This window comes from Podarcis bocagei (assembly GCF_964188305.1).
Source record: "Podarcis bocagei genome assembly, chromosome: 15".
NCBI classification, from domain to species: Eukaryota; Metazoa; Chordata; class Lepidosauria; order Squamata; family Lacertidae; genus Podarcis; species Podarcis bocagei.
In genome coordinates, this window is record NC_138141.1 from 24,610,053 (window position 1) to 24,634,018 (window position 23,966).

At 41.8% G+C, this 23,966-nt stretch overlaps 1 protein-coding gene and 1 long non-coding RNA gene across 7 annotated transcripts in view; one reads left to right on the top strand and one right to left on the bottom strand.

The window, feature by feature from the left end:
* The window catches only part of LOC308574104, a 47,821-nt gene that overhangs the window by 10,527 nt on the left and 13,328 nt on the right, over positions 1–23,966 (top strand). The gene's annotated exons all lie outside the window — the stretch shown is intronic.
* Positions 10,186–23,966, bottom strand: part of CLMP (CXADR like cell adhesion molecule) — a 56,877-nt gene continuing 43,096 nt past the window's right edge. The window contains exons 2-7 of the mRNA XM_081171567.1: positions 20,806–20,963; positions 18,119–18,320; positions 17,840–18,004; positions 17,292–17,414; positions 15,945–16,086; positions 10,186–11,017 (exon numbers count right to left, since the gene is read on the bottom strand). Of these exons, the coding sequence (XP_081027693.1) occupies positions 10,723–11,017; positions 15,945–16,086; positions 17,292–17,414; positions 17,840–18,004; positions 18,119–18,320; positions 20,806–20,963 (1,085 nt within the window). The 3' untranslated portion in view covers positions 10,186–10,722. The remainder of the gene's footprint in view (positions 11,018–15,944; positions 16,087–17,291; positions 17,415–17,839; positions 18,005–18,118; positions 18,321–20,805; positions 20,964–23,966) is intronic.

Genomic DNA, 23,966 nt, shown 5'->3' on the forward strand with positions numbered 1-23,966 from the left:
CTTGCCTTCCAAAGGAACACGTGGCTCTCCCCACATAGCGGGTTAGGTTGAGACTGCTGATCCAAAGTAATCAGTAATTTTTACGGTAATTACAATCCTGCTTTCCCTTGTACCAGCTTACCTTGACTTCAGTAAGGCCTTTGAAAAGGTCCCCCATGATATTATTGCAAAACAACTAGTAATATGTGGGCTAGACAAAGCTACTGTTAGGTGGATTTGTAATTGGTTGATGGGCTGAACCCAAAGAGTGCTCATCAGTGGCTCACCTTCATCCTGGAAAAAAATGACTACTGGGGTTCCACAAGGTTCTGTCCTGGGCCTGGTGCTATTCAATATTTTTATAAATGATTTGGATGATGGAATAGAGGGTGTGCTAATCAAATTTGCAAATGACTGCAAACTGGGAGGGGTTGCTAATACACCAGAGGACAGGGTCAGAATTCAAAATGACCTGAATAGCCTAGAGAGCTGGGCCAAAACCAACAATATGGAGTTCAATAGGGAGAAATGTAAGGTACTGCACCTGGATAGAAAAAATGAAATGCACAGGTGGGGGACACTTGGCTTGACAACAGTACCTGTGAAAGGGATCTGGGAGTCTTAGTCGACCACAAGCTGAATATGAGTCAACAGTGTGATGTGGCAGCTAAGAATGCCAATGCAATTCTGGGCTGCATCAATAGGAGTATAGTGTCTAGATCAAGTGAAGGAATGCTACCACACTATTCTGGTTGGTTGGTCAGACCACACCTGAAATACTGTGTCCAGTTGAAGAAGGATATTGTCAAGTTGGAGCATGTCCAGAGGAGGGTGACCAAAATGTAAAAGGTCTGGAATTCAAGCCCTATGAGGAGAGACTTAGGGAGCTGGATTTGTTTAATCTAGAGAAGAGAAGATTAAGGAGTGATATGATAGCCATGTTTAAATATTTGATGGGATGTCATGTTGAAGAGGGAGCAAGCTTGTTTTCTGCTGTTCTAGAGACTAGGATGCAGAATAATGGATTCAAACTATAGGAAAAGAGATTCCACCTGGGCGTGGTAATCCAGTCAGGGGAAAAGGGAGGCATACTATGTTTAGGGCACCGTTTCCAGCCCCTTCCCCTTTTCGGGGTGAGCATAGTGGATCCTAAAAAGGGCTGCTCAGTCATGGATACAGCTGCTGAGCTGCTCAACGGCCTCATTCCTTGAGTCAGAACGACTGACCGCCCATGTGTCGGTTTATGACTAGGGGCTTCACATTCCTACCACAGTAGACATTTAGTGATGGCCATGGGGGGAGGGTTTGGGGGGTTGGGTTGGGTTTTTGGAAGACGCCTGTGCGTGAATTTGTTTTATGTGTGTAGATTAGTGCACGCTGACCAACACACAGTCTTCGCAGTAGGGCTCTGTTCTGATGGCATGAGTAGTCACGACGAACTGGTGGATCCTATCTGCTGCAGCCTTCATCCGCCTTCAGAGCCGTTGTAACACACTGCTTGTTATCACCCGCCTGTTCTGCCGTTGAGGACTTCTTGGATCATTCTTTGTCTAACTCCTTCCCTGTTATGTACTAAGCTTGGATCCTAGAACAATAGGCAAGTAGGATCCTAGAATGCATAACTGATTGGCTTGCAGGAAAAGACCATTCAGGCTCCAGGAGGGAAGCAGAATCAGCTAGTCAGATGGGACTCATTGTGTAAATAATGTATATAAAAGCCTGAGGTTTGGGGGGGAATTCAATCACTGTTTTACAAGCTGCAATAAAGAGCATGAAATCACTACAGGACTCTGAGCATATTTAATTTTCTTTGACCTTACCACCTTGGGTGACCCTGCTGGGAGTACGAGATTCCCAATGGCTTCACTCACAAGGGTCATAGGAATGTGCAAGCCCACTCACCATGACAAGTGAGAGAACTGAGATAGATTGCACTGAGCCCTGGTTCTCATTAGACAAAGCGTTCCACCAAAAAGGCTCTGGCTCTGGTTGAGGACAGCTGGATATGTTTTGGGCCAGGGACCACCAGTAGGTTGCTGTTAGATGAGCGTCACACTCATGGGGGGTGTATTGGAAGATAATTCCCACAGATAAGAAAGGTCACAGACTGTTTAGGGCTTTAAAGATTAGCACCAAAACATTGAACCTGATTCGATACTCCACCTGGAGCCAATTCAGCTGATGAACAACCAACTGAATGTGGGCTCTCCACAAAGTCCAAGTAAGAACTCATGCATCTGCATTTTAGACCATTTGGAGTTTCTGGAGCAGTCTCAAGGGTAGCCCTGCATATCTATCTCTCTCACTCACTCTCTCTCTATCACATTTATACCCTGCACTCCCGGCTCAGGTGTACAGCAAGTTAAAGTAGTCTAGTCTGCAGGTGACTACTGCATGGATCACCATGGCTAGGTTGGAAAAGGACAGGTACGGTACCAATCTCCTAACCTGACATAGATTCAAAAATTCCAGTTTGGCTACATTTGTGACCAATGCCTCCATAGAGACAGAAGCATCCAGGATCACACCGGGACTCCTGATAGCGGCTACAGGTGACTATTCCGCCCCATTAAGAGCTGGGAGCTGGCAAACCAAACTGAAATTATACTGGCCCAGCCATTGGACGCCCATCTTTAATGGACAGAGATTCAGCCGACTCCGTTTCCTCCATCCCTGCACACCCACCTAAAAATTGGCCAATATATCCAGGGTAGCATCTGGCAGTAGATCCATGATGTTTGTGGTCAGATCTGTGGTTATGTACAAGATATTTGAATAAAGGGTGAATTTGGGGTTCCCCAATGCAAAAAGTGTGATGATCCATGAGGATCCGTGCTTCAAAACCACGTTTTTGAGCCATGGAGTGGCCAGGAAGCTGTGGATCCGTGTTTTTTGTGGTGCAGGCTGTGCCCATGGCCATGATGTGTGATTTGACGGTGAGTTTGGGTTGGCCAATGGAAAATGCGTGAGGATCCATAAGGATCCATGCTTTGAAATCACGTTTTTGGGCCACGGTATGGCCAGGAACCCGCGGATCCGAGTTTTTTGTGGTGCAAGCTGTGTCCCATGGCATGAAGTGTGATTTGACAGTAATTTAGGGGTGGCCCAGTGCAAAAAGTGTGAGGATCCACGAGGATCCGTGCTTCAAAACTACATTTTTGGGCTACGGTGTCGCCAGGAAGCCATGGATCCGTGACTTTTGTGGTGCAGGTTGTGCCCCTGGCCATGATATGTGATTTGATGGTGAGTTTGGGCTGATCTAGTGCAAAAAGTGTGAGGATCCATGAGGATCCGTGCTTCAAAACCACGTTTTTGGGCAGTGGTATAAACAGGGAGCTGTGGATCCTAGATTTCTTTGGTGCAAGTTGTATCCCTGGACATGATGTGTGATTTGACAGTGAGTTTGGGCTGGCCCAATGCAAAAAGTGTGAGGATCCATGAGGATCCGTGGTTCGGAACCACGTTTTTGGGCCACAGTATGGCCAGGAAGCCGTGGATCCATGATTTTTGTGGTGGATGCTGTGCCCCTGGCCATGAAGTTTGATCTGATGATGACTTTGGGCTGATCTTGTGCAAAAATCATGAAGATCCATGGGAATCCATGCTTCAAAACCACGTTTTTGGGCCACGGTATGGCCAGGCAGGCATGCATCCGAGTTTTTTGTGGTGGATGTTGTGCCCCTGGCCATGATATGTGATTTGACGGTGAGTTTGGGTTGGCCCAATGCAAAAGGAGCCAGGATCCATGAGGATCCGTGCTTCAAAACCACGTTTTTGGGCCACGGAGTGGCCAGGAAGCCGTGGATCCGAGTTTTTTGTGGTGTTAGCTGTGCCCCTGGGAATGATGTGTGATTTGACGGTGAGTTTGGGGTGGCCCAATGCAAAAAGCGTGAGGATCCATGAGGATCCGTGCTTCGGAACCACGTTTTTGGGCCATGGAGTGGCCAGGAAGCCGTGGATCCGAGTTTTCTGTGGTGCAGGCGCTGCCCCTGGACATGATGTGTGATTTGACAGTGAGTTTGGGTTGGCCCAATGCAAAAAGCGTGAGGATCCATGAGGATCCGTGCTTCAAAACCACGTTTTTGGGCCACGGTATGGCCAGGAAGCCGTGGATCCGTGATTTTTGTGGTGCAGGCTGTGCCCCTGGACATGATGTGTGATTTGATGGTGAGTTTGGGGTGGCCCAATGCAAAAAGCGTGAGGATCCATGAGGATCCGTGCTTCGGAACCACGTTTTTGGGACTTGGAGTGGCCAGGAAGCCGTGGATCCGAGTTTTCTGTGGTGCAGGCTCTGCCCCAGGACATGATGTGTGATTTGACGTTGAGTTTGGGTTGGCCCAATGCAAAAAGCGTGAGGATCCATGAGGATCCGTGCTTCAAAACCACGTTTTTGGGCCACGGTATGGTCAGTAAGCCGTGGATCCGTGATTTTTGTGGTGCAGGCTGTGCCTCTGGACATGATGTGTGATTTGACGGTGAGTTTGGGGTGGCCCGATGCAAAAAGCGTGAGGATCCATGAGGATCCGTGCTTCAAAACCACGTTTTTGGGCCTTGGAGTGGCCAGGAAGCCGTGGATCTCGGTTTTTGTGGTGCAGGCTGTGCCCCTTGGTATGATATGTGATTTGACAGTGGGTTTGGTTTGGCCCAATGCAAAAAGCGTGAGGATCCATGAGGATCCGTGCTTCAAAACCACGTTTTTGGGCCACGGTATGGCCAGGAAGCCGTGGATCCTATTTTTTTGTGGTGCAAGTTGTATCCCTGGCCATGATGTGTGATTTGATGGCGAGTTTCGGGTGGCCCAATGCAAAAAGCGTGCGGATCCATGAGGATCCGTGCTTCGGAACCACGTTTTTGGGCCATGGAGTGGCCAGGCAGCCGTGGATCCGAGTTTTTTGTGGTGCAGGCAGTGCCCCTGGACATGATGTGTGATTTGATGGTGAGTTTGGGGTGGCCCAATGCAAAAAGCGTGCGGATCCATGAGGATCCATGCTTCAGAACCACGTTTTTTGGCCTTGGAGTGGCCAGGAAGCCGTGGATCCGAGTTTTCTGTGGTGCAGGCTCTGCCCCTGGACATGATGTGTGATTTGACGTTGAGTTTGGGTTGGCCCAATGCAAAAAGCGTGAGGATCCATGAGGATCTGTGCTTCAAAACCACGTTTTTGGGCCACGGTATGGTCAGTAAGCCGTGGATCCATGATTTCTGTGGTGCAGGCTCTGCCCCTGGACATGATGTGTGATTTGACGTTGAGTTTGGGTTGGCCCAATGCAAAAAGCGTGAGGATCCATGAGGATCCGTGCTTCAAAACCACGTTTTTGGGCCACGGTATGGTCAGGAAGCCGTGGATCCGTGATTTTTGTGGTGCAGGCTGTGCCCCTGGACATGATGTGTGATTTGATGGTGAGTTTGGGGTGGCCCGATGCAAAAAGCGTGAGGATCCATGAAGATCCGTTCTTGAAAACCACGTTTTTGGGCCACGGTTTCGCCAGGAAGTCGTGGATCTGTGATTTTTGTGTTGCATGCTGTGCCCATGGCCATGATGTTTGATTTGATGGTGACTTTGGGCTGATCTAGTGCAAAAATCATGAGGATTCATGAGGATCCGTGCTTCGGAACCACGTTTTTGGGCCAGGGCGTGGCCAGGCAGGTGTGGATCCGAGTTTTTTGTGGTGTAGGCTGTGCCCCTTACTATGATATGTGATTTGACGGTGAGTTTGGGTTGGCCCGATGCAGAAAGCGTGTGGATCCATGAAGATCCGTTCTTGAAAACCACGTTTTTGGGCCACGGTTTCGCCAGGAAGCCGTGGATCTGTGATTTTTGTGGTGGATGCTGTGCCCATGGCCATGATCTTTGATCTGATGGTGACTTTGGGCTGATCTAGTGGAAAAATCATGAGGATCCATGAGGATCCGTGTTTTTTAACCATGTTTTTGCGCCCCTGCGCCCCCCCGAAACAGTGGATGCGTGATTTTTTTGATGCTTTCTACAGAGTAAGACATGGTCTACAATATCATGGTGGTTTTATTTAATTTGAATGAAAAAATCATATGAATTCATGAGGATCCGTGTAGATCCGCCTTTTACCTTTTTCCATGGTTCAACAACAACCCTCCAAAGGGTTTACCAAACAACAACAACCCCAAGCTGTTCCTCCCCCCCAGGTCTCTTCCGCCCCCCTCCTAGTTACCACACAGCCTGTTGGAGAGTAATGGAGAAGCTGAAAGTTTGCTTCCTGTTGTGTTCCATTTTTGTTGGCCTAATAAAGATCTTGTTTCTGATCCCCCCCTTTAATGTTTTTCCCTCTTAAAGGGGTTTGTATAATTTAAAACTGCCCGTGTACTAAAATCAGGTAACAGATTAGCTGAGCCCCTGTCAGCCTTGTTTGCAGTTAGCTCCACATCTCTCCTCAACAACTTGTGATGCTGAGATGGACGGTGGTTGGTTTCATTCTGCCACAGAGTTATGTATTTCAGGCTTTGGAAGCTCTTCTAATTTAGATGTCTGGTGACCAGCAGACAGTTGTACAAAAGGAAGCAAATGAATTATTCACGTTTTTTGATGGTTTAGTTCTGAGAAGGAATGCTTGGTTCTGGGATTAAAGGTGTAGGCCTAATGTGCAAGGGGAAGGGCTGAAGCTCAGTGGTAGAGCACATGCTTTTTTAGGAAATATTTTTTGGAAATATTGTCTGAAACAGTTGCCACAGTGTAAATAATGAGTTAGATGGATTTATAGTCTTGACATGGTTTAAGGCAGCAGTGTCCTATGTCCCCCGTGTAGAAAGTCCCATTTCACAGTGGAGTTTGTTTTTTAGTAATATGCATAAGATTGCTGGCAGATAGAAGCATGCTTACTGGGAAGTAAAACCCATTAAATTTAGTAGGATGCTGTTGAGTAAATGTATTTTTGATTGCATTGACCTGGTTTGCATGCCCCTTTAAATGGTTGTTAAAATAAACTTATGGATTAAATTTGAGTGTGCATTGTGCTAGTGCTTTTCCTTCCCCATTCCTGCTATGCTGCCAGGAAACAAAAAGTGGTCTGATTTAATTCAGACCCAGGCCCATAATTTCCTCTCCAAACGAACCACAAATAGTAATCTAGTTTTGTTCATATTAAAACCAGAATCTATTTTAACTGTGGTTTACAGTGGCATGTGAATTGGGCCATTGTAAACCATGGTTAATTCTGGCTCCAATTAATTCCTCACATGAAAGGAAATCCTTTTTTTGCCATCCTCTGCCTATTGATGTGGAAATTCCACTGCCTACCTTTTGGGTGAAAACTGAAACTTGTGTGCAATTTATTTCCCTATCAATCTCAATATTTTGGGGCACTTATTCCTACACAAATTTCTCTTTCCCCCAATTGTTACCTAATTAAGAATCTCTTTGGTTTGGGGCAAAATTAGTATGTCCTTGTATTAGTCTGTTAAAAGTTTTCTTTTTCAAGTAGGCTCTTGGAAGTTGAAGAAATTTCTCCCACCTCTAATCCTGATACTGATGAATCTGAGATTGTCAGAGGGAAGCTTTGTCCCTATCATCTTATGTCAAAATGTGCTTGCTACGGTTGTTGGTTCTGAAGGGTGACTAAACTACTGTGGATCGGATCTATTTATATCTTCAAATAAGGTCTTTTGGGATATGTTGCTAGAATGATTCCCCCCAGTGGAATTGTATGTTCATTGGTTATATAATCCATAGGGCATTCTAGTTATATGTGTATACAAAAGCTTGAAATTTCCATTTTGTTGTAGGATTTCTTGGAATTTATGTTTTTTCTGAAATAAGGCCTATTGATGCTCTAATACAATTTAGCCTAATTAGCACCGTACAAGTAACAGCAAGTATGAATAGCTTACTCTGTTTACATAGAAATGTGGCAGGCTTGCATCTCATGACCATTAGGTCCCACTGCATTTTGTAAAGTGGGATCAGCAAAAAAACATAGGTCACAAGAAAGCCATCAGACCCTTCATTGTTTATGTATAGTGTAGACTCCCAAGTCCTAGATTTCCTGCTAGCCAGGATATGGAAGCCTACTACTATCCCCTTCTCTAATCTCTTTCCTCTAAACACTTAGTAGGTAAGAGGAAGTTCCTCTCCTTTTCCCTCTCCTTGATGCAGTTTGAAATAATTAATTGGACCATAAAGTTAGTTAAATAACAAAATTGTGACACTTTTCCAGGTTTGGTTGAACTACAGCATTTATACTGCAGCCTCTTTTATTTAAAAACAACAACAAAACAACCTTACTAAATTGTTGATTCAAAGGAATCTATAATAAATGTTTGTTTCATTTTGTGTTGCTCATTCTGAGCACAAGTACACCAATAATAGCAGGTAGACGTAATCTCAGTTTACCAATTAAGAATTAAAACAAAACTAGAGAAGATTTATGCACCCACACTAAGTAGCAATTGGTATACAGAATAACAGTAAATACTTTAAATAGAATATTTTACAAAATAAAGTTTGGTTTCTCATAACATGAGCGTGATTTCCCTTATGAAATAGTGTTTAGTACCATGTCTACTTCAAAAGCCATTGCACTTAACATTCTCTTTAAATATGAAATATTTGATGATCTGAAAGAATATATTCCACCTTTATTTAGATCTTATCTCCCTTAATACCTGTGTAATTCACTTGGGTTAATTTTAACCTATAATGCCACTGACGATGTGCTAAACTAGTAGAATCCATAGTTTGTACTTCACCTTTAAAGAAATGGCAGGTGTTGGTTTGGAAATTTAATAGCATCTGAAGGCTCAAAGTACACACGTAACATATATTTACAACTTAGCCAATTTGAATACAATGATGTAGATTTTCCTTTGTAAATTAGAGTAATTTGTATGGGATAATTTAAATGGGTGTGGGGATTCAAGTTTGCAGTGGAAAATAATTTGGTGCCCTAGAGAGTGATCTGATTTAGCATGTTTATTTTACTTGTATTTAGTAAACAAAACTAAAAACTTTGAAATTGCCAAACTTGCCTAGTATTTTATTTGCAGTTAGCATTGCCTAGTATTTTATTTGCAGTCCACTCATTGTTACTACTGAGCTTCCTGAGTGGAAAAATTTCCAGAGGGAAAACAAAGTGTTGAAAAAAATCTGCCACATATCACTGTTTCAGTGTCCTCTTTTTTGTGATACAGACCATTAATCCATTTCTGTACTTGGGTCAGATCCTGAGTAAAGTGATCTAAATAGCTTCCTAGTTAAAAGTTTGAAAAGTGAAGTTTACAATAAATCATAAACAGTTGACCACCTTGCAATCTTCTCTATGGTGATTCAGATCAGTGCAGTGATAAAACTGTTCAGTGGTCCATAAAACTTATATTTTAATTTATTCATGTTAAGGATGTGCATAATATGAATTCAGTATGACCTGCAAACAGGAGTCATTGGCACTGTATTAGGTTTATTTTGAAGAAGGGGAAAGTAGGTTCCTTAGTTGGGGATAATAAACTTAAAGTACTACTCTATGAACGTTAGGAATACGTTCTTCAGCACAGTAGAATTCTGAATAAATGTGGGGTACTGTTAGGGCTGCATCCAGCTAGCTATACTTACAGTAGACCCATTGAAGTGAATTGACCTAAATAATTCATGTCCATTATTTTCAGTGGGACTACTCTGAGTAGGACTAATTGGATAGAACCATTAGTATTCCTAGATACCTGATTTTAATCATACTGGAACATGCTTCAAATATTTCCAAACATTTTGTTACAGAGACTCTCCAAGTAAAGGCCTTTCTCTCTTAGGAAGAAAATTCACCACTGATTTCCTTTGAGAAACCTTTATTGAAACCCCTTGTGTTGTATCTAACGTTAATGAATTGCCAATACAGTACATGATCCACTGGTACTTTCTAAGCAACCATTTGGGAATCATTCTTGTACTATGTCAGGCTAGTGGTTCCACTCTGAATGTGATAAAATGTCAGAATTTAGGCTTTAAAACAATCAGCTGCAGTATGAACATTTTAAATTAGCTTAGTTATAAATTTATATTTTCAGTAACAAATAGTATTAATGGAAGTGTTTTTGTACTTTGGAAAATTTGAGGAATTCTTAAAATCAGCTATGGACTTCTACAGTTCTGGTCGCATTGTGTAAACAAACTTTCATTGGCTTTTTCCTTTAAATTTTGAGTGTTTCTTTCACAAATATATTTACAACAAGATTTCCCAAACCATTAATTAGAAGTTTTACTCATCACACTTTCCATTTTATTCTGGCCTTTTTAAAAGCAACAACATAGTAACTTTGGCAATATTCATCCTAAAAATGGATGGTGTTATTTCCAGTACTGAGAAGAGAAGTACACTGTCCATCGTCCCCCCGACACACTTCAGTATTGCTTCTTGTATACATTTCATGAAAACTACCAAATAAATTTCCACTTCAGAGATCTATTGGGATTTTTTGTGTCTCTTTTTTATTTTTTAAAAAATGGTTCAAGACTCCAGCATTTGACACCTGCCACTTCAGTGTTCCCTTTTCTTCCTTTAAGAATTAATCACAAAAAGCATTAAAAATAATAATAAAAAAACCAGCATGAGTTCACTTTTCAAGGCTACCTGTAGCAGAGAATACTGAGTGATGAGTTTTATTATGTAGTGGTTGAGTGTGTGTGGTGGGGGAGCTCCCTTGGAAGGTAAACAATCTAATATAGTGCTGGTGGTTTGTGTGTGTGTGTTATGGGCATAGCTGGAGCCTGAATAGATGCAGAATAATCAAACTGACTGGAAAACCCGACTCTGAGCAGGCATCATGGTTGGTGTGGCTTCTGTTTTCATAAAGTTGGTGTGGTTTATTTTCTTTGGCTCAGTTTCCCTGCCATCTATCTCAACCTGGTTGTGTTGCGTTGGAGTAATATGAGGAGTGGCCTCTGTTGATAATGTCTGCTGGCTTCGGGAGGCACTGTTTGCTGTTGATCTTGTTGAGGAGGATCCAGAATGTGAACTTCTGGAGCCAGAAGAGGAAGAGCCAGGCTTGACTAATCGGGCTTTTGGTGCCTCTGCGTCTTCTCTGTAATCAAGAGATGGTATGATTAAATGTAGAAAATAATGAAGACCAGACATAGTCATTTCATTAATTTTAAGATGCTTTAGAAGTTCAACAAGGTTTCGAATTAAGTGCTGATCTTTTCACCTGTATTACATATGTATATCATTCACAATGCGTGAAAAGAATAAAAATGCTTACTTCCATGTTATCCAAATCATCCTAATACCATTCTAAATAATTCAGGGTTTAAATGCAAAATATAAATCCTAGAGGATTAAAAAAATGACCAGTTATCTACTGATAGGAAAGTTGCAGACGTTAGTTAGCAGGAATATTGTGTATTGCATTGTGGGTGGGGGCAGTCTCTGAAACCAAAGGCTCATATGGAGTGATATGCTGACATGAATCTAAACTCTAAACTAAGGCTTTTACAAAACCTATTCTATTAATTTGTATAATACAGTATAAGGATTACCACAGCAAGACTGGCTTGAATCCCTCCCCTTACACTATTGATTGTGTTGGTGTGAGGGGACACATTCTGCCTTCATGCAGCCAGGTATGACATACATGTCACTTCTGGCTCCATGCACTGTGAAGATAATTAAGAATATAAGAAGAACCTGCTGGATCAGGCAAATGAGCCATCTAGTCCTGTATCCTGTTCTCACAATGGCCAACCAGATGTTCTTTCAGGAATCCTTTGTAATTTTTCTGCTGTGATCGCTTAAATAAAACTCATTCGTGTTTCACACAGCTGTGATGTGTCATTACTGCATTGGGTCAATCCTATATTGTGCAACAACTGCCATGCCGTGCCCAAAAAACAAATCCAAAAGAACTACCACACTGAGTCAGATCAGTAATTAATTGAGTCCATAGTCATTTCCCAATAAGACCAACACTGGAAGTTTGGAATGAGGTTGAGCAGCAACACAACTGAACAATCTAGTCTCCTGAGTATTTGCTTCTAGCAGCCAAAAGTTTAGGGGTTCCTTAATGATGTGTTTGTATTCCCTATCTTAATCATAGAATTGTAGAGTTGGAAGGCACCCTGAGTACCATCTAGTCCAACCCCCTGCAGTGCAGGACTATGAAGCTGTCCTGACATTCGATTGAAAAAACACACAATTGCACTTCTAGGCTGCTGTTGCTAAAATAACACATTCTGTCATAGTCTGCTAAAACAGTTGCTTCTCAAGTTATCTGATGTGGTGGATTGGCAGCCCCGCACAGTGTGCCAAGAATTGACACCATATTTGGTCTCTAAAACATCCTACCCAACTTGGACCATGGTGGAAGCTGATGACTCGTGGACTGGCACATGTCCACGGACCACCATTTGAGTAAAGGTAAAGGGACCCCTGACCATTAGGTCCAGTCGTGACCGACTGGGGTTGCAGTGCTCATCTCGCTTTATTGGCCAAGGGAGCCAGCGTACAGCTTCCGGGTCATGTGGCCAGCATGACTAAGCCGCTTCTGGCGAACCAGAGCAGCGCACGGAAACGCCGTTTACCTTCCCACTGGAGCGGTACCGATTTATCTACTTGCACTTTGATGTGCTTTCGAACTGCTAGGTTGGTAGGAGCAGGGACCGAGCAACGGGAGCTCACACCGTCATGGGGATTCGAACCGCCAACCTTCTGATCGGCAAGTCCTAGGTTCTGTGGTTTAACCCACAGCGCCACCCATGTCCCTTACCACTTTGAGTAGCATTGCATTAAAATGTGATTGGGTAGAATTATTTTGTCTCTGGTTTGAAGCATCTTCTTGAAGTGCTTTAAAACATGGTTTAAAGTTTCAGGGTAATAAAACCTTTGAGAATTTTTCACCCTTGACCAAGGTTGCAGTTCTAGGGCAAAGTGCTGAGGCAGACTGTGTTAATAAGTCATTCCTTTGTGTGTGATCTAACCCATATTAATATAGAGGAGTCAGCTGATGAACCTGAACTACTTGTTGCAGCTTGAAAGTGGGTCACAGAGTGCTTTCAGGACTTAGGACACTCTGTACATAAGTTGGATAAATCTAGTGTGTGTTACATTCCTGATATACAATTCAGTTAACTAGAATTTGTTTTTTACATTTGTATCTCATCTCCCAAGTATGGTAACTAGGTAGGCTGTGCAAGTGTGAGTTGCCTGGGGTCATCCAAGTGAACTTCATAGGTGAATGGGTATTTGAGCCTGGGTTTCCCCACAGCCAAACCCAGTGCTGTAGAACTGTACTATACTATTTCCTGTATCTTGAGAGACGTTCCTCTCTCTCAATCATTAATGTTATTTTTGGTATATATTCCTGTCCTATATAAAATACTCAAGGTAGTTTGTGCACTTTATTGTATCCCATGGCTTCCAATTTCTTCCTGCATCATTCTTGTTGCCCTGTGTATAGAAAAGGGCAGTGAAGTGAAATAGATGCTAAGGTTGAAAGCAAGGGACAGGAAAAAGTCCAGGTAAGTGTCACATAGGCAAATACCTATAATCTGTACTAATGGTTTCTCTTACAAAATTCCAACCCTAATATACAATCGAAGAGATGCAGAGGTTTTTTTGAAAAAAAAATCTGTGAAAGAGCACAGATATCAGTTTAATGGCTGGATTATAAAGAAATTGGATATTGTGAGTCATGAGGGCTGGGCAGTCTTAAAGGATGACTGTTTCATTTTCTCTCCTAAGGGTGTAGGCTGAATCATGTAGTTCAGACTTGTTTTAAACATCCCACAAATAAAGTTAAGGAAAGTTCTGGTAAGGGTAATGTGCTAGAATAGAGAGAGCTACATACCGGTACACTAAGTTGTCATTTGTCAGTTCTTGAAAGTATGTGCTCTTTCAAGAATTCATATGAATTAGTACTTCACAATAGTGACAGAAATCATTGTTACACCTATTAAATAATAATATACAGCTTCAAACTAAAGTATCTAAAAAGATCACTTAAAACAATAAATATACAAAATACTATTACAAATTCAATTGACAAGCATAAGTATATAGCTGGGTGAATCTTGTATGGAATCAACGTGGTATCAGCTCTGGGAAATGGCAGATAAAAGCTCTATATATATAAAGAGAAGAAGAAGAAGAGTTTGGATTTGATATCCTGCTCTATCACTACCCTAAGGTGTCTCAAATCAGTTAACAATCTCCTTTCCCTTTCTCCCTCACAACAAACATTCTGGGAGGTGAGTGAGGCTGAGAGACTTCAGAGAAGTGTGACTAGCCCAAGGTCACCCAGCATCTGTATGTGGAGTCTGTATTTAAATGGGGGGGGGGACGATGAAAAGGAACTGTCTGTCACAAGGGAAATGCTTTGGCAAAGAATTTAGCTATTTCTGAAGAGGGAATAGATGTCAATAGACAATGACTTTAATCGTCAGCTGATTATGCCAAACTCCACCTCCATCTGCCACTATTTTGTGGCTGACTGCCCTGCACTACTGTTTTGTGACTGGTGAGTCTCAGTAATTTCCAGCCATCGCAAGTAACCTTAGGAATAGAAAGTTTGAGAACCTCTAGTCTACATGTTCATTAGCACTGACAAGTTAAAGTAACACACAAATGAGTATTTAATACCTCTTCAAAGGAACACAAGGTGCACAGTATTTTTGTTAAGGATCTCAGCATTCATGGGTTAATGAGAATGAATATTTTTGAAATAGCATGTAACTAACTTGTTCACAATTATCTCAAACTAAACTGCATTGTTGTCCATACGCTTTCCCTACTGCAGGAGTGGGAAACCTGTGGCCTTCCAGGTGTTTAATTAGACTCCAGTTACCATCAGTTCCAGCTGGCACGGCCAATGAATATGGATGATGGGAGTTGTCATCCAGCAACATCTGAAGAGACACAAGTCTCCCACAATAGAATAACACATATTTAGCCTTGAAACTTCAGTCTTGACTCATTTATTCACTCCACTTGCCCCAGGCTTGCACATTGTAATGCAGCTAGATTCATACTGCATTTCCCTTTTAAATAGGTAGGAACAAACTTTAATAGACAGTAATATAATTTATCTGTGCAATGACATAAATAAAAAACTGGGCAGGTGAGTGATATGATAGCCAGTCTTTTTCCCGGCCCACATGTCTTGTGCCTGATAACAAAAGACAGTGGCTGGTATACAGGCAGCAACCATTTTAAGTGTGTCCGATATGTGCGTGACTGCACACCTGATTCTCAATGAACCTAGAAGTGACCCAAAAAGTCACAAAATGGGGTGGAATGGGGTGTGTGCAGGCCTTTTCAGTGGTGTTTCAACTATATGCAATTTCACTTAAATGTGTGGCGCCTTTGGAACTTAAGCCTCTTGTAAATTGGGAGTTGCCTGTATGTATATAAAGCTGCCATTTTCTGCCTATGTTTAAGCTTCAGCAGAGTTGTCAAAGACTATTTTTCAATCTCATTTTGATGTTGTTTACATTTTTTCACTACATCCACATAATACCTGCCCCCTGAGGATAACATTTCATGTTTGAAGCAGACTTTAGTCCAGGAAGGCTTATCCTGTAATACTTTTGTAAATGTTTTAAGGACCATAAAACTATTCGCTTTTGTCAGATCATTAATCCAGTTGGTGTAGTACTATCTCTTGCTGCCTGTAGCAGCTCTCCAAGGTATTGGCAGAGATCTTTCCCAGCTCTGTTACTTGGGGGCCTTTTAAATTGGGGTGCCAGTGATTCAGTCTGGGATCCCGTGTAAATCATGTGCTTAGAATCATAGACTTGTACAGTTGGAAGGGGTTCTGAGGGTCATCTAGTCCACCCCCTGCAGCGGAGGAATCTCGACACATAGTCCCCCCCATCCTATTAGAAACTTCATCACTGAGTGATAACCTCCTCCTCCCCCGTCTACCAGTTCTGAGACCTTCTGTGACACAGGAAGGTAATGTTGTGTTAATTTGGTCCTTGGAGAGTTGTAAATAGAAATACTTTAGAGGCAATTACTTGATTTCATTTGGGGTCTCTTCTTCTTCATATTTCTTCTTCTCTTTTTTCTTGATTGTCAGCCACACTGCCAAGAGAACCAGGGCAGGGCCCCCCATTGCTCCACACACTGCTCCAGCAACTATGCCAAAATTTTGTGCATCTGTTGATTCATAAATGCATACAGTGTTACGTTTGCCAAAGAACAAAACATTTTGCCACAGTATGTTGTGTCTGTTTCAGTGAGTTTCCATGCAACTTAATCCTCTTGTATAGGAGTTCCTAAAGAAGTTCTAATACTGCGTCCGAAAGAAAAAATAACAGCATACTCAAATTGCTATAGTGATCTGCATAAACACTGTAGTCCAGGTTAAGCCCTTTTTACCTCTTCTCTGTTGAATGTCCCTTTATTTATATTTACATTTATTTTAGGAAAAATAAAGCCTCTGTCTACTTCTGCTTTAAAAAGGTGAAATTTAAGTCAGATCACTTTCACAAAGTGCTGTGAATGTTTTTAATTATTTTTATGTATTTGTATTACTGTTATTTTTTGTTGTAAATCACTTTGGGGGGTTTTGTTGTGAGAAGCAATTGATACATTTAATAAATTTAAAGTAACTATAACAAGACTGGCTGGTTGAAAAATTCCTTTTAGTGACTTCAAGTTTCCACCTTAAACATGCTCTCTGATACACATTCATTTAGTCTACAAATATTTTTAAATGTATCCATAATGTACATTTTATGTTTGTTACAGTAAATGTTATGAAATGTATAATATAGTATCCAAATGTATTATTGCTGTTTATTTATATTATTTATATTTTTGTTGCCTAATCTGTTGGATACTATATTATTTATATTATTTATATTTTTGTTGCCTAATCTGTTGTTGCTCACAGATTCTTTTAACCTTGGTGTGCCATTATTTTGGCATTGTGACCCATGTATAATGCTTGTCCAACCTCCTGCAATGCAGGAATCTCTTGCCCGACCTGAGATGCAAGACCTGAGATTAAGAGCCTCATGCTTGGCCAAAGGTGAGCAGAGGCCACCTGAGATTGATAAAGGAGAAAGAGGGGTGCAACTTCTAGACCCAATGGCTGACTGCAGGGTCTTGGTTACTGTGCCTTGGGAGCAAAGCTTCGTTGTGTAAACTGACAGCTATTGTGTGGAGAGAATGGGAGATGGAGAGTGATGAGGCCAAGATCTGAACAGTGGCCTTCTAGTTCTTCTACTTTTCTACAATGTTCACGAACTGTCTTTTTTTGGTACAACTGACATTTCTTGTGAATTTAATGTTTAATTTAATATTGGACTACTTTTCCATCCAACCTTAGAAACACTTGGGATTCCCTGTATACTTACACTGCACAGTCACTTTTACAACACAACTTTCCTGCCCTACTTCATTAGAGGCAGTACACTGGTATAACCCTGTTGCCATCCATGTGAGGTTCTTCAGCAGAAATTGTGCAGGATTCGAAAAATCTGGGGGGAAATCAAGATTTCATGAATTAGGACAAGGATACATTGTTTAGACCATGAAATTTGTTATGACAAATGTGTTGATGGCCGCCAACTTTGAGGCTTTACATTTTATTCTTTGCATTTTTTGTAATATTGTATATAGATTTTTCTTTTTTGTATTGATCGTGCAGATCTTACACTGTTTTATGTAAACCACTTTGGGATTTTGCATATTAATATATAAATATAATACCTAAATAAATAACGTAGAACCTTCTAGATCTCTTGCAGGGAGTAAAGGTACTCTATATGTCAAGACTTTCAGCTTTTTATACTTGTGGTGAGCAGAAGACCCAGAAACATTCCCTGCTTTTGATAGCTGCCATAATGAGCAGCCACAAGAGAACCTTTGCTTAAAGGTGGTTTTGGGACAACAGTGGACTTACTGATATGTGCCATGGCTGGCAGGGACCCAGCTTTTCCATCCTCTTCTATACGCTCCCATTTGTACATTATGGGTGCAGTGCCAGAGACAGTATTGCACTGTAAACTGATTTCTTTCCCTTCTATCATCTCTCCTTCTTTCCAGCATTTGGGTTTAGAAGGTTTTTCTGGGAATAGGAAAAAATATATCAGATTTCTACTCTTAATTGTAAGCCAGAATAACATGATACTCAATAGATAAACTAAGTGCTTATCTTGGAACAACTTCATAAGAGCCTTACCCAGAACCTTCAGGGTTATGTGGGTCCATTCATACTGCCCGGCATTTTTAACTTTGCATGTGTATTGGCCAGCGTCGCTTGGCTGCAGGAAAGAAATCTCCAAAGAGGCATCTCCAGTCCGGTTGTTGGAGGCAAATGAAACACGACCCTTTTGTTCATCATTAAAGTAAGTGTAGGTGTTGCTTCCTGCATAATTTATCACCTGAGAGGCAGAGAGAGTCCACTCATTAGTTACTTTGTTCTTCATTTCACCATTGCTAGTTTAATAAAAACAAAATCACTAGGATTTATTCTTATTCCAAGGGCTTTTCCACACTTGAACATTGTCCATCTGCTAATCCACTAGCATGACAACCTCTCGGGAGAGTTTTATTTCTGTCTTTCATAATTTGTCCTTGTAGTTAAGGGTTAACTTTCAACATTCTCTGAATGAAAATTGGACAAGAGTAACTTGTTCTAGATGTGTTGTCCTCAATGCTGTGATTCCTTCATTGCAGGGGGCTTCACTAGATGACCTTTGGACAATGCCTTTTTTCCTTCTGCAGCTATACTTCATAAGATTTACATTTTGTTTAAAATCATGCTTATGATTCATTTCCTTTAATTTGTGTCTGGGGAAGAATATGTATTTTTATACACAGTAACATTGTTACTTGAGACAAAAGTCTTCTGATTCAAGCTTTAGCCTAGGCTTTTAGAGGTACAAAATCGCCTTCTTGTATGACAACAGATGTGTTTAATCTTTTCACTTGAGATATTTATTTATACTCCATCTTTTTCCCTGACGGGATTCAAGGTGGCTTACAGATAAAAATAAGAACTGCTATAAATTTCTTTTAGAAAATCATTGTAAAAAACCAATTATAGAATTAAAACTATATACAGTATATATATAAAATATATTAAAACCACACAAATAATTACAAGAAAAACAGCATGGCACCAGCCCTTTCATTTAAACCAGTCAGTTCCCCAAAGCTTGTTGGAACCAGAAAGTCTTCACCTGCTGGCAAAGGGACAACAAGGAGGGCATTCCAGAGTCTGGGAGCAGCCACCAAGAAGGCTCACTCCTATGTCCCCACCAAGTGCCTGTAAGGGTGGCCTCTCCCGAAGATCACAAAAGCCAGGCAGGTTCATGTGAGGGAGTACAGTCTTTCAGATAGCTTGGACCTAAGCTGTGTAGGGCTTTATAGGTCATAAATGGACTGGTAGCCAGTGGAGCTGTTTTAACAAGGGAGTTGTATGTTCCCTATAACCAGCCCAAGTCAACAATCTGGCTGCAGCTCTTTGAACCAGTTTAAGTTTCTGAGCAGCTTTCGAAGGCAGCCCCACGTAGAGTGTTACACTACGTAATCCAAACATAACATAACTAAGGCATGTATATCCCTTTATGGAATAGCTTGGTGTTTCTTACAGTGTTGTTGGCATCCATCTGTCTCACAGTGTGACTAATGCTTAACAGAAAACATTTACAGCCAAAAAATATTTTCATGTCTAAGGCTGCAGTTGTATATACCCTTACCCTGGAGTAAGCCCACTCAAACTTAATGGGGCATACTACTTAGTTAGACATGTTCAAGACTGCACTCCAATTCTTCTAAAAGTTACCCTTTTCACCAGAAATCTGCCGTCCAATGTGGGAGCTCTTTTAAAATATAGAATGACTGGTTTGCCATGCAGGCTCCTTGTATGCTTTTAAAATGTGTAGTGCTTAGTAATCGATGGTAACTAGTTTTGCTATCTTGGTGTGACCAAAGGTGTGGCTGGTGTTTCCCAGTTTGCATTGTAACAAAAGCCTCTTCATAGGACTCTGAAATCTCATATTGTTCTGAGCCAACTTTATATATTAGCATACATGCAGGGACGAACAAAGGCTAACCGACACCCAGGGCGGGGCAAACCACCGGCTGCGCAAGCGTTGTGTCACTACGTACGACGCATGTGTGGCATTGCTACGTAGGGCGCATGTGCAGCGTCACTATGTACAGCGCATGCGTGTGACACCATGCATGCGTTGTACGTAGCAGTTTGCCGCCGGCGGTGCCCGAAAACCATACGGACGGTGAGATCCTCTGCTCACGGCTGCAGTGGCGGTGGAGGGATCCCACCACCGTCTGTAAGGTGCTTGGGCGGCGCCGGCAGCAAACCACAATGTACAGCACATGTGTGGCGTCGCTACATTCAGCGCATGCATTTGACACTGTGCATGCGTTGTACGTAGGAGTTTGCCACTGGCACCGCTCAAATGCTGTACGGACGATGATGGGATCCTCTGCTCGCGGCTGCAACTGCAAACAGAGGATCCTCCATATGTGGCTGTGGCAGCGCAATGGCTGCTTGCGCCGCTGCGCCCAGGGGTGGCGGGGCGAGCACCCCGCGGGGTGCCACCTTGTCACCCCCTCAGACATGGCACCCGGGGCGCACTGCCACACCTTGTGACACCACTGCATACATGAGGGCAGGGTTATTTTTCAAGAAAAAGAGGTGCCTGATCTCACCATGAACTTCTCCCCTGTTCTCTTAGAATGGCAATGACGCCCACCTGAGAGGTGCTGGATCTGAGCTCCAATGAGCTCCAGCTCATAAAATCCCTGGGTGAGGGCAAGGTTGTTTTATTCCTTTAATCCCAGAATCTATGTGGGGATAGTGTGAACTAAGGAACTTTGAATTTCAGGGGATAGACATACCACTTTTGGTTCAGCATCGGAATTCTTTAGCAGCCATTCTATGTCTAGGCTTGTTTGCCCCAGGCGGTACAGTCGATGGTGACAGGGCAGAGTAATGTTTGCTTCGGCCACTTTCTTAAATTCTATCTGAGCCAGTGACAGCCAAGTGGAACAGGATGCTGAAAGAGAAAGATCAAGTCAGATGCTTCCAGTAATCCTAGACCAATAAATTGCTGCTTTGGCATTTCATGTCATGTTCTAGTGAGAGTTGTGTTCTGTGGGGTAAGCTGCTTTGAATTGATCAAGAAGACCAGATATGAATATTTAAAGCAATATTATTCCTATTAACAAATGCAACCGAAATGGAGAGGGAGAGAGTGACTTGCCAAGATGATGAGGCTACACTGAGGTGGAATCTGAACACATCCATCACTCTGTCAAGAGGATCATAGTGACTTTTACGTATCATCTTTGTGTTGTCATGGGATGTTGGGCGTCTTGTTCTGTGTTGCAGATCAGTTGCTTGGTAGGCATGTCACAAGTGCAGCCTCACTAAAACAGAGTTTGGTTATCTCTTGCTTTACAAAATAGAAGTTAATTTGTATCTATTTCAGATTAGCTGGCTGGTAGATTATTGACTGGTTTACTGCTAATCTAGATACTGTTTACATGCTTTTCTTTTTGAAAAAATATTCTGATGCTGGCAAACACCAGTGGTAAAAACTGGTGTTGCCATGTGCACCAAACAGATGGTAAACATAGAATTATTTTAACTGTTGGAGTTGATAAAAGGAACATAGGAAGCTGCCTTATATAGAGTCAGACCTTGGTTGGTTGATTTCTGCACTGTCTACACCAGGCATGTCCAAAGTTCGGCCCAGGGGCCTAATCTGGCCCTCTGGTCAATTTAATTTGGATCCCCTAGCAGTTTATTTACTGGAGCAAAACCCAGTTTGGACATCCCTGGTCTACACCAACTAGCTGTGGTTTCAGGCAGGGGTGTTTATCCCTGCGCTGTGGCTCATAGTGTATAACAGTTGCTAAAATAGTGATAGGTTTGGTTGAGCCCAAAGGTATTTATAGTGAATGAGTGTATGAGTAGTGTATGATTTAAAGCAGCAATCAAAACACTGAACTCCCTTTTCTTGAATAGTGAGTTGATTTTCGGCTGTCTGAGTACTGTGAGTATTCATCAGAACAGTACTGGTTGTAGCTTCCCTCAAACTATATATTAAAAAAGTAGAGCTTGAACTACTGGTTTTTAGATTCACGCATTCTTGGCAGAAGCCCTGCCCAGAGCAAGGGATTTAATTTATGTGGGCTATGCGTAAAGAACCTGTAGCTGAATATAGGCAGGGCTAACCTGGCAGCGATTGTCCTGGAACTATTGGCAGCATTTCCACCCATATTGTGTTGTTGTGGATTGAGGGGCTGTGAAATGACATGGACGCCAATTCCCTCTCCTCAAACTCCATTCATTGAGCTATGCTACTTTGTAGTGCGATTAGGAACAAAATTTTATGACTTGTGATTGATAAAGCTTTTGCTTACAGTTTGTTAATAAGAAACATATTATTTTTAACTTAAAACCCTCCTAACAAAAGAAAACCAAGTACTGTACTGTAATCAATGGCAAAATTGTATACAGCTGACAATGCTATATTGATGCTTCCAGAGTTGACCGCTAGAGGGACTCTGATACGCATGTGAAATTTGGGCTGAGAATGTAATGTAGACAAAACAAATAGTTATGGAGTGTCTTTTTTTATCATGTGTGCTGTTTTTGAGATCCTTTTTTTTTTAATTAAAAAAGGGAGAGTAGACACCCCAGTGACAGCTTGTTTTAATTGTTTTTTTTTAATTGACCAGCTTTAGAGCAGCCAGAAAAGAGAAGCAACAGAAAACTAATAATAAAATGTCATCCCAGTTCAATTTATATTATTTTACTGTGAAATGTTGGTATGCTCATGATGAGTTAATTCATTTGTGCTTGTATTTCAAAAAGCTGTTTGGCTTTATCTAGTTTTTGGCTCTGCTGGTGTTATAAGAAAAAATACCTCTAATTCCCTTATGGGGTATCCAGAGCCTGTATGGAGTCCCTCAGGAGATTTCTATCGGTCAGAGAAAGCAGAGGCCAAGCAGAGTATATTGAAAGGAAAGCGGCTAGTAAGCCTGATCTTTATTAAAGGAAATAAACTGTTGCAACAGGGTCCCCACTCACCACACACAGGAGGGAGGAGAACCCCGAACAATGGTGCACAAGCCCCTATAAAGACTTTTGAAATTGCCCACCCTGTAGCCCAAGACCACCCACAAAACATCACACATACATCACAGAAGGAGGCAGTCTCCAGCAGAAATTTGAGGGTGTTGCTTCTCTCCTGTCTGCCATGATACCTGTTAATGCCTTACTTGATTGCATTTTCTGGGTTGCCTGGCCATTCCTTTGAGATGGTAAATGCTTTAGTTCCAGAATCTCTTACACATATTGATTGTTTGCTCAGCTTAACAGATACTTGCCAGACTGTATTTGAAAAGGGAGGTGTAAGCCCCTACAGTCCAAAGACAATTAGAAAGCTTTTCCCATTTCCTTCCTCCTTGCAGAGAAATATTTGAGGACAATTTGGGAGAGTCAAAATGGCTTCAGGGTTGTTCTCCTGCACTATTTTAGACACAAGGTTTATATACTTATGTATGTGTTTGCCTTGGACATTTATGAACATTTATTCTATATTTGAGACCTAAGAATTCTTATAACACTAGTTTGAGGAAACAGGAACAATGAGAGTGACACACACACACACACACACTCTTGCATTAAACTTTTCAGGATAAACCCCAGACTCCCAGGTATGCAGAAAATTTCTGCTGAATTCACTGTTTGCAAAGTAGCAACAAAGACCTTAGTCGTGTATAGACAATTTATTTTAATAAAAAACGGGGGGGGGGGGGTGACCCTTAGATACCTTAAGCCAATGACAGGGTGATAAGATTACATTCAAAATGTTCAGGCCTTGCGTGTTACCTTTTTTTCTTGTGACTGAAGTGTGTCAGAATGCACATTAGGATTACTTATTTGAAAATTAATTACTATGACTTAACACAGGAGTCGCTTAAGTGAGAATCTAATATTCTGGGATGAGAAAGAAGACTGTTGTTTTGAATGATCACAATCTTAGCAG